Consider the following 11199-nt stretch of genomic DNA (forward strand, 5'->3'; position numbering starts at 1 on the left):
ACATTATCAAACTGAGATGACTTTAGTCTCATGAACAACATTAGCTAATTGTTATTTACTAGCTAATCTTAAAATGACTGTTCAGTACAGAAATGAAGCCCAACAATCATGTTTTTACAGTCCCGTGGTCTCAGCCTCAGATACTTATCAAATCAAACAAAGCTCATGTAAAAACAAACAAACAAATGAACAAAAAATGTTCTCCTTCATTTCTGTCAAACAAAGCTGTATGAAACGTTTCCAGCGGTTAGTATCATGGTTGCTAGGCACCCTGGGCAGCGCGATGTAGCCTAGACCGTCCCATTTCACAAGCCTCTTCCGGCCTTAGCGGTCTGTGAGTACACGGCCCTTGTGGACCGTTAAGGCTGCATACTCTAAGGCTGCAGAACCTGAATTGGGATATAGCCAGTGTTCCTGCAGCTTTCTTAGTCAGGGTTAAAGATCACAGAGAGATGCCAAGTCAGCAGGAAATCGTGATGTTCACCCTGAAAACATCTGCAGCTGAAAAAAACCTTCCCTGTGAAGGAATGTTTAGCCTATTTTAGAGTTTAGAAGTGTGTTAGGTAGGATGTAGAATTGTTGTAGAGACACTGACACTGCCCTGGATGTAATAAATGCCCGAGTGTGTCATAAACTTAGGAGTAGACTTTTGGGAGACCCTCCCCCACTTGAACTGTGAAAGTAAGACAAAGAGAAGTTAATGCTGAGTGGAAATTCCCCAGGGGATACCTCGGTGGGGGTCTCAACATTTGTACTGAATAACTTTGGTCTGGAAGGGAGATGGACTTTTATGACCCCCAGGAAGTCACGTACGCAGAGGTACATACACATATATACACATGCACTTACACACAGGAACGCGCACACGCAGGCACTCACGTGCTCGCACACACACAAGCATGTAAACACAGTGCTTAGTTTTATGGCACCTCGTAGAGGGGTTAGAAGGGGGGTCACTTATACAAAACTGCGGATAACAGACAAAGGAGTTGAGATCTGCAGAGGAATTCCGGGGTCCTGTACATCTCCCTTCTAGAAGGTGTAATCAATGTGTGTGGATTAATAAAAGTGTTGTGAATTGACTACTGAGTCCCGGTGTTCTTTCTGGAGGCCTGAGGAACATACGAACCAGGGTGAAACTGCTTTTCGCAACACCTGTTATACAGTTTGGATGGAAACTGAGCAGCTTATCCCACACACGTTTAAACAAGTCTTCTGCACTGATAATACCAATAAAGACGAGGCGGAGCCAGGTGTAGGCGTAGAAAGTTTTATTAAACGTGTAAAATCAGCTGTTAAAAAAGTTTTTAAATAAAGCAGAAAAAGAAGGAAACTCATCATTAATCATTATCATATCAACATTTACATTATAAAGATTACGAGGCTTTTATTTTGTTAACAGTGACTCAGGCTGTGATGTCACCCGTGACATCACACGGTGGCCTTGTCGTCCTCACAGCGTGGTGAACTGGCTCAGAGCTTCTCTCAGCTTATCGGCGATCTGACCAATCAGAGAGCAGAGGGGAGATGACATCACGGACCTGAAGACACACCCAGACTCCGCCCACCCCGCCTCCTGCCTGGCGCTCACCTGCTGGTAGAAGGTGACCTGCTGCTCCAGGTAAAGCTGCATCACTCGGTTGTAGTCGTAGATACGGTTGCTATGGAAATGATTCATCTCAGCTGGAGGAGAGCAGACAGTGGCGAGTTACCCTCGGACATTTTTTTTATTTATTACACATACAAACATTAACTTTACACTATTGTAGTATCATTTTATTTACTTTATTATTTCGTTCTTAGATCCATTGTTCTTGGATTTTTATTTTGGTGGAGACGAGATGAACCCAACATTATCATCTGTTCATACACATGTGAAACATAGAAACAGCTGGAGCGGTGTAAACTATGGCTGGTGATGAAGTAACACGATGACATCATGAAATGGCAGCAGGTGACTAAAGCCGAGTGTCTGACGAGACGAGCTGAGCAGGAAACACTCCCTCACAGGGTTTGTATATGTGACCGTCTACTCTGCTGTCAGACAGAGCGAGACACTTTTAGTTTGAAGGGTTACATGAAGTCATTGAACGATCCTGTGATGCTCAAGGTCAGCTGTGTGTCCTTTCTTCTTTCATCTCCTGAGTGATCGCGGCCCATTCTTCTTCTTCTGAAGCTCCTCCAGATGTGATGTGTGCTGATGTGGATCTTGGTCTTCGGCTCAGGCCACAGATTAAAGTCGGGGCTCTGAGTGGGTTGTCGGTAACGCCCACTTTGGTCTCCTGCAGCTCGTTCCTCAGCAGGATCGTCGTGGCTCTCTCTGAGTTTCTCCTCACTCCCGTTGTCCACACTTGGAGACACTGTGATAATTTTTACTCTTCTCCTCAGGTCTGAAGTGATGTCTTTGGATTTGGGATGATGCTTTCTCAGCTCAAACCCTCACAGATGTGTTTATACCGACTGTAAACTGGAGAAATTCATTGGTTTGGTCTTTTAACATTTAACATCTTTGAGTGTTACAGAGTGAACACAGGTCATTGCCAGCAGGTCTGTGCTGTGGGTCAATGACAAGCCCAGTTCTTCAGGAGGATAAACTGACTGTGGTCATGTTTGTCTCTCTGAAATTATTCTGTCATTGTTTGTAAACAGAATTAATTTATGCTTTTTAAAGAAAACAAGCATGTTTAGAAACACTGTGCAGAAAATCCATCACTCTGCTAAAAGCATGACAGCTTTAAATTTCACCAGGGGCTGATAACTTTATCAAAGACATTACTTTGACCTTTGGGTTTGTGTGTTTTTGTGTGTGTGTGTGTGTGTGTGTGTGTGTGTCTGTTACCCTGCAGGGCGTAGCTCATGCAGCTGAGCCGCTGGTTCATGCACTTCCTGTCGCTGTTGTTCATTTTTCCTGCAGAAACCAAACGATCGCCTTCCTTCACTTTATCTACAGCAGCCTGAAACACACACACACAGGTGAGACCACGCCCTCGTCAGCACACCTGGAGCCACTACCATTAATGTTGCTCTGACAGTGATTGAATAAAAACCTCCAAAATAAAAGCCTCAGTTTCCAGCTTCAGTCTGTTTTATTGTCTCATGTTTTCAGACATTCTCTGTGTGTGCCGGCAGTTCTGTGTAGCAGTACTGTGTAGAGTATTGTCACTGTGTAGTACTACAGTACCTTGTGTACAGCGATGATGTCTGGGAAACATCCCAGCAGCCCTTTGTATTCGCTGTTAGTCTCCAACAGGAAGTGGAGGTCCTTCTGAGGCTGGAAACATCAACACAACAAAGAATGCAGTAAGAGAATAAAAAAATATTATTGTAAGACTGAGAAAACACAGTTTATGTATTTATACATAGGTGTGTGTGTTTTTACCTGCTGGGCGACAATCTCAGCGATCTCCTCGTAGGTTTTTCCAGCAGCCGTCAGAGCATCGGTCAAGGTCGCCTCACCTGCATCGCATACACTTAAAAGTCTCTACTTATACCACGTAATACATGTTTACTGGATATTTATGTATTTCACAATGGAAACCAGCTTTAAGGAAAATGGATCAGAAAGAACACACTGAGCTTAGAGTCCCTGAACTCACCACGAGAGAGCTTCAAGTTCGCTGAGATTGTAAACAAAACCCAAAAAACAGAGAAAGGCCACATCCTCCCTCCTTCTATCCTTCCATGCTCTCTCCTTCTATCCTTCCTCCCTCCTTCCATCCTCCCTCCTTCTATCCTTCCATCCTCCCTTCCTCCTTCCTTCCCTGCTTCCTCCATCCTTTCACCCTCCCTCGTTCCATGCTTCCATCCTCCTTCCTTCCATGCTTCCTCCATCCTTCCTTCCTCCCTCCTTCCATCCTCCTTCTATCCTACCCTCCTCCCTCCTTCTATCCTTCCATCCTCCCTCCCTCTATCCTTCCCTCCTCCCTCCTCCCTCCTTCCATCCTTCTATCCTTCCATCCTTCCTCCTCCCTCCTTCTATCTTCCATCCTCCCTCCCCCATCCTTCCACCCAAACACTCCTCCCTCGTTCACCTGGATATTTGCTGGTGATGAAAACAGTCGACAGGTTTCTGAAGGCTCGGCCAATGTGCTCGTACTCTTTAGGAAGCGCTGGTTAAAACACAGATGAAGACATTACCACGCAATCACAGCTTACAGTTTTCTTTGTACATGTACACGGAGTAACTTGTATGCACTGACGTCCGGTGCAGCGTTTCCAGTGCGCGTGCCCGACGCTCAGTAGCTCTCTGACGCCATCATCCATGGACTTTGTAAAGCGGCTGTAGTGTTCACACCTCTGTTCACTGCACACACACTCAGAGGTCACACAAAGGCAGCCACAGGTAAAAACATGTGAAACAGAGCTGCTGTTTGATGGAAGAACAGTGAAAGTTCATTTATAATAAGGAACAGTAATGGGCCCAGTACACCACACTGTGGCACTCCCAGTGAGCTACAGCTAAAAGAGGGATTGACGCCCGATGACTGGTCACATGACATTTGACAGACACGAGTTAGACGACCCTAATGAGCGAACCAATCAAAGGTAGCCTGACAGACCAAACCCAGGGTATAGGCCTTTAAACGCAGACTGAGTGACTTACACCTGAACGACATCGAGCTCTGCGGCTTCAGGTTCAACCAAACTGAACATCATCGGACCCACCGTCTCGTCTTTCTCTGCCTTCCTCTTCCCCGTCTTCCACTCCTGAAACAACAACACACAGCCTTAGCTAATCAGGAAGCAGCATCAGATATCATCACAGCTGATTGGCTGAAACATAATCTCCATAAAAGACCATACAAACATTTATAACCTGTGGGCGGGGCCTGTTCGGTATCTGAAGGCTTCTGGTTTGTGTTTGTGGTCTTTCACTTGTTTGTGAGTAAACAAAAAGGAAGTCCCAGAGGCTTAAACAGCAGGTTCTCAGGTTACCTGAAAGATGTAAAGCAGGAGGCAGAGCTTCACCTACCTTCTCATCTCTGTGGGTGAGGAAGAGCTGAAACACTTCGCTCTGAGAGACGATGGGGTGCCGACACATCCGAGTCATCCAGGCCTGCAGACCCTCCATCCTCATCCTAATGAAGTCATCATCAAACCTGCCTACAAGCACAGGCGAGACAGGTAAAGCCAAAGGTGTTTGCCAAGTCATACAGGGTAGCCATGGTGATGGCTCACCTGTCACCTGTTTGTCAGGCAGTGAGGGGATGGGCAATATGGACCCAAACTTCTCCAGCAGACGCTCATACAGCCAATCAAAGTGCTTGTAGCGATGATTGACAGGTCTGTTGGTCGTCTGGAGGAAGAGGGAGGAGTCAGAGATTGATACTCAGTGATACTGCAAGTACTACTAAGTACTACAGAGTACAACTAAGCTCACGTTGGGTGTTATCTGGTACTCGATGAAGCTCTTCAGTCCGTACATTTTGGACTCTTTCTTTGGATCAGCAATCACACAGTCCAGAGGAGACGTCGGGTACAGCCAGACGGGGCCTACTTCTCCCATCTGATTGGATGAGGACCAAGAGCCAATCAGAGTGCAACAATCAACACCACACATCATTAACCAAAAGCAAAATGTTGGACTCACGTAGACAGGAAGTCTCTCTCTGCTGTCAGCCGGAGGTCGGGCCAACATGAAGACTTCTGGACTCGGACCTTTGGAGAACGAGAACCTGAAGACAAGAAGGTGTCACTGTCATCTACTCATTTCTACTGAATTATACTAACATCTACTCATTTCTACTGAATTATACTAACATCTACTCATTTCTACTGACATGTACCGAATTCTGCCAACTTCCACTGACATCTGCTTCCATTAATTTTTAATAATATCTAACAACTACCAACATTCACTCCCTTCCACTGAAATCTACTAGGTTTTACTATCGCTACTGACATCTACTGAACTCAACTGACATTTAGTAAGCTCTACTGTCTTCTACAGGGATCTACCAACTACTAACCACTGTGACTGACATCTAATGACTGACACTTCCTGACTTCCACTGACTCCTACCAGTGTTTACTTGGCTCTATGGACTGACATTTACTGGACTTTTAGCTCTACTTTGAGCCGTCTGTTATATTTGCATATTTCAGAAACATATGTACTTATTGAGGGAGATCTTAACACTGGGCCCATGGGCGCTTCGTCCCGAGGCTCCGGCCTCCCCTTCTGGTTGATTGTTGTCATGGTAACTGCTCACCGACTGGTCATCCCATTCGTCGTCCCACTCACCGTCATCATCCTGAACAGCTGATAGGGACACTGCTCAACATTCCTGACGTAAAACCTTTTCCCTCACAGTACGAGACTATACTTAAAAATGAGCTGAAAGCAAGCGTGTGTTACCGTGCTGCGCGGGATTGTATCCCGGGTCCCCGCCTCCTCCAACACCACCAGTGTTTCTGATCTGAAACATGACAACATCTTTAACAAACAGATGTTCCTGCAGACGATACAGACTTTACTGTAGCCATCACAGAGCAGGTCTCTAGAGTGCGACCAATATGGTCGCAAATGCGACCAAAGTTTTCAATGGTGCGACTAAAAAAAACAAGTCTTAGGTCACACCGGTGCGACCAACTGTTCAAGTAAGAACAAAAAAAAAGTCTCGGCTACTCTGAAAGTCTCCATGTGGTCAACAACAGACACATTATGCCCCTATCGTGGTCTAAACCAATCAGAGATAATCAGGGATTTGAAAGTACAGGCGGATAGAGAGAGGTGAGTAGCTTGAATAAAGCGATATCGATTCATTAAATCCTGAATTGACTTTTAAATATAAATGTATTTTGGGGCTGAAAGCCGACAGCTCACTGACTCTGATGCGTCAGCGGGTCCGCACTTTGTGTTTACGTCTTTTTTGCGCTAGATTGTGAGCTGCAGGTTTTGCCTCTCTCCAACGAAAATTCACTGAACCAGCAGCAAAACAAGATCCAAACTACGCTTCACATTTGATAAATGTTGTCATTAATTCCCTCTTACTTTTGCTGTATTGCTTCCATTACAACAAAATCACACTTCATACACAGCTCTCTCTCTCTCAGTGTACTTTAAGAACAGTTTTCCATCTAAAAATCTCTACTCTCTACATTATTCATTCGCTTATTACCCATCAGTCTGCCGTTGTTCACAGCGCTGTTGGCCGCTGTCTTTTTTTTTCTTTTCTTTTTTTAACTTAAATGACCTTGGACAAGAAAGCCTAATTTCTGCTGTTCAATACTGATGAAATTTAAACTTTTTAAAATTATGCAAAATTGCAGAATATTGCAGAATATTTTTAAGGTTATCTGCTATAAAAAGGTCAGGCCAGGAAAATCTCCTTCATGTTTTTCTGAGTTTTATCCTCAGTTACTTTGACACAAAGGCATCTGCTGTGATGCTCACACCTCTGATGAAGTCTCACATGTATCAATACTGATAAATGATCAGAATTATAATATTTCTGAATGTCTATGGCAAAATTGAATCGAATCGAATGGATTATAGAAATCAGTGATGATACCCATCCCTGGTGAGTAGCCCTAGGCCTGACAGAAGTGGATGTAGCTGTGGTAATAAGAAAAGATGAAAAGAACTATTGATACATTTTTTGTTAAGTTAAGGCCTGATCCGTCTGAAATTCATAGCCAGTGCTCTAAAAGGGAGCCATTAACCTCTGAATCCTAAAAAAGCACAGTGTATCCAGAAAACACATTATATGCTGCGATAAATGCACTGCCCAAGTGTCCCCTCTCCCCACTGCCTTTCAGCAGCAGGCAGCAGCAAACAGGTCGTCAGAGGAGGCCGATGTGATGATTAAGTTTAACATTGCCTACAATATTACCAAAGACTGCCAACACACTTCAAGCACAAGCACTTTTTCAGTAACTTATCTTTCTTGTAGAAATGTGTTCCAAATAAAGAACTTTGTGTTGACAAGATTGTTAGTTAATCATTTCAAATCAATATTGTCTGTATGGACAGCAATTTTCCCCCCAAAAAAGCGTACATGTAAAACTCCGGTGTTAAGTGATGCGGTTGAAAAATTTGGGTGTGCCGAACTTTTGTGCTGGTGCGCCAGTGCAACTGTGGCAAAAAGTTAGTAGAGAGCCCTGCAGAGGTTTCACTGTGTGGTCCAATGGTCTCCATGGTGGGTTTGTCACTCTGTGCTGTGGTTTTCAGTATCTCTGTGAAGTGTTTGCGTCTTTGTGAACTTGGAATCAAATAAGGATATAATATCCTCAGTTTTAGTCTTTGTTGGTTTGGTAAAAATAAATGATTGCAGTTTGCCCGGTGAGGCCCTGATGGACATATTTAATGATGTTTGGACATCTATCAGCCTGTGAGTCAGCTGCTTGTTTTCACTGAAATACTGATTTTCTGGCCTCTGTTCTGGAAACTCACTGAAACTGAGCTGAATTCAAACAAACAGTGAAATAATAATAATAATAAAAACTAAACTCAAAGGTAAGTGTTGGACTTCTTAGTCTGCTGACAGAGGAGCAGTGTGCCACTGATGGAGGTGAAATTCGCTGATCTGTGCCTCTTTGTGTTGACACGACACGAAATAATGTCACAGTGCTCACCTGTAAATATCCCTCAGGTACGAGTCCGGTTTGTCCGTTGGAGTTCTGGGCCTGGATCCAGCCTCCACCCACAGTCTGAGGAACAGGGACAGGTGAGGGGGCGGAGCCGTGTTTCCTGTGCAATGTGTGCAGTGTAAGCACCTGTGTTTACCTGGTCTGTCACAGTGATGGTCTCCCCCTCTCTCACCGACAGCTCGTTGTTTCCTGGCTCTGCTGTGAAGTCGTACAGAACCAGAGCCTGGAGAGCACACACACACATGCACACACATGCACGCACACACGCACGCACACACACACACGCAAACAAGTACACACGCACAGAGCTCAGACTGGTACAAACTAAAGTTTAGGGACAGTCGGAGGAAAAGCACCGATTTGGGCCCAGAGGAAACGTCTGGATATCAGTGAAACTACAAACTCTTGAACCTGACTTCCTGTTGGACCACAGCACTTCCTGACATCCACATGTCAGCAGCTTCCAGGCTTTCTGGGTTTTTCTTTCCAGAGAAGCTCACACAGAGACATTTCCACACCTGCAGCGATAAAACGTCTTCTCCTGCCTCCACACGTTTATTCATGAACATAAATATGATTTCTGCTTGTTGCACTGACGAACATGTCTGCGGAGCCGAACAGTCACAAAATAATTTGAAATTATATTTGAGTCCAGGATTAACGCTGATGCAGGAGCGCTACGTTGTCACAAGTCAGTCATATAAAAGTTTACTCTGTGGAGACCGTCACAAACTCTCACTGATTAGAGTAATGTGTGACTGTTATATTAGAACGTCTTTCTACTTACAGTAGAAATGATCATGTCACTTTCCACTGCCACACCCCCACCTGAGAACAACGATGGTCCCCATCACCCTCAGGTCTGTTTCACTCCAACACACCATCACTTCCTGCAGCACCACCCACGCCCACAGCTCAGTCTCTGCCCTGAGCGTGATGGTGGAGGCTGCTGACCCGTCACCATGTCTCCCTCATCGTTAAACTGTTACAATGGTTTCATCGCTCGCATCACTGATCCCCGATCAGGACGCCGTCCTTCAGTGAAACCGTCAGAGTATACATAAGAAGTCTGATTTGATTTATTCATCCAGGCTCTCATTACCAACACACCAGCAAAGGTGCAACAGACACAACAGGTAACGAGACATCAAGTAAAAACAGGTACAGACATGTCAATTTGATTATTCCAGGAGACACCAGCAGCACATTTGAAATCCTGATCCTGTCTGATTCCCGGGGCGATCATTTGGATGATGCTGTGAGAAGGTGAGAGAGCGAAGGATGTGTTGGTTGTTACACATAAAAACACAAAGGTAAGAGGGAAGCAGGCCAAGCAGGGCTTCATACGCAAGCACCAGCCAATGGGAACGTCGGCAGATGCACGGCAACGACCCTGTAGCAGCATGCAGGGAACAGTGAGGCACGTGATTTCCACAGCCAGTAATAAATCTGAGGCGCGGACAGCATCCAGGTGTTTGGGTGCTGGGCAGGTGCATTAATATCATGAAGCGTTTAGAGTCAAGTTTAAAAACGATCTGAGGTCGTGATTCAGCTCTCCGTCTGCAGCACAGCTGATATCTCAGACCCCGGCGTGACAGAGTTATTTTAAATAAATCAATAAGTGATGAGTTCTCTGAGTGTCAGAGGTTTGTGCTGTGAGAAACACAGAGACCTCCTCAGACTGACGATCTCTGAGTTCATCCTCAGAGTCTGAACTTTCTGATTGATGAATATCAGGATCGATCACCTGCAGGCCTTACTGATCATCACAGGGATCAATAACACTCATCGATCCCTCCTCAGCAGCAGGTCCGAGACCTTTGACCCTCCTCTGAGCCTCTCTGATAACTTTTAGACGTGGGCTGGTGTTCCCGCACATGCGCAGCAGCAGCCAGTGTTTTCCTGTTTTTCCAACTGGATGTTGGCAGTTCTCCCCGCGCCGTGTCAGCGGCTCTTCCTCCCCCCGTCTCCCCCGTGTCTCCCCTGTGTCCCCCTCCTCTCCTCGTGCCGCTCGCGGCACCTGTCTGCTGACACCTGCCGTGTCTCAGGTGTGTCCCCGCCGCTCTGCTGCTGCCACGCGCGGAATCCGGTTCGGTTCAGCGCGCTGATCGGAGCCAGCCGCGGAATCAGAGGTCACCGCAGATAGGTGCGCGTGCAGGCGAGGGTCTTACCTGAGCAGCCATGGTGACGTCACAGGAGTAGGTTCGATCCCAGTTCTTGCCGTCAGCTCGCGGACCGACCTGAGCCCCGCTGCATCAAGGTAGGGAGCGCGAGGACGGCACTTCCGCTCTGGCGTTTCACAATTAAAGCACCGCAGTGGCTCTGGGGCAAACAAACCTATAAAACGACACCGGAAGTGACGTGTGAAGAAGCTGTGAACACAAACAAGTTGTATTCATATAATAAAATACACGAATGCGTTAAATAAATCACACAGTTTCGCTTAGTTCTATTATTTTTTATTTTGAAAGTCCGCTTCCGGTATTTTATTTTGGTGCCCTGAAACCTTGACCACATATGACGTCATACACGGAAGGGCTATTCCACTGGGCGTCTCCTGAAAACTCTCCAGTTACACGCTGTAAAAATACTGCAGTTGAAAATACT

The 11199-nt window shown here is 45.7% G+C and overlaps 1 protein-coding gene across 1 annotated transcript; it reads right to left on the bottom strand.

Annotated features, from left to right (window-relative positions):
• Window positions 1-1256: 1256 nt before the first annotated feature.
• LOC116323359 (sorting nexin-9-like) lies at window positions 1257-10877 on the bottom strand. Its single transcript, XM_031743683.2, has 17 exons — window positions 10764-10877; window positions 8729-8815; window positions 8578-8652; window positions 6359-6419; window positions 6118-6262; window positions 5591-5675; window positions 5381-5506; window positions 5179-5296; window positions 4973-5103; window positions 4604-4707; window positions 4200-4303; window positions 4032-4109; window positions 3380-3456; window positions 3182-3271; window positions 2840-2954; window positions 1592-1683; window positions 1257-1501 (listed from the first exon to the last, which is right to left on the bottom strand). The coding sequence occupies exons 1-17, from the start codon at window positions 10773-10775 to the stop codon at window positions 1454-1456; spliced, it is 1548 nt and encodes a 515-aa protein (XP_031599543.1). The 5' UTR covers window positions 10776-10877; the 3' UTR covers window positions 1257-1453.
• Between the last annotated feature and the right edge of the window lie 322 nt (window positions 10878-11199).

The sequence above is a fragment of the Oreochromis aureus genome, linkage group 15, assembly GCF_013358895.1.
Source record: "Oreochromis aureus strain Israel breed Guangdong linkage group 15, ZZ_aureus, whole genome shotgun sequence".
Lineage (NCBI taxonomy): Eukaryota > Metazoa > Chordata > Actinopteri > Cichliformes > Cichlidae > Oreochromis > Oreochromis aureus.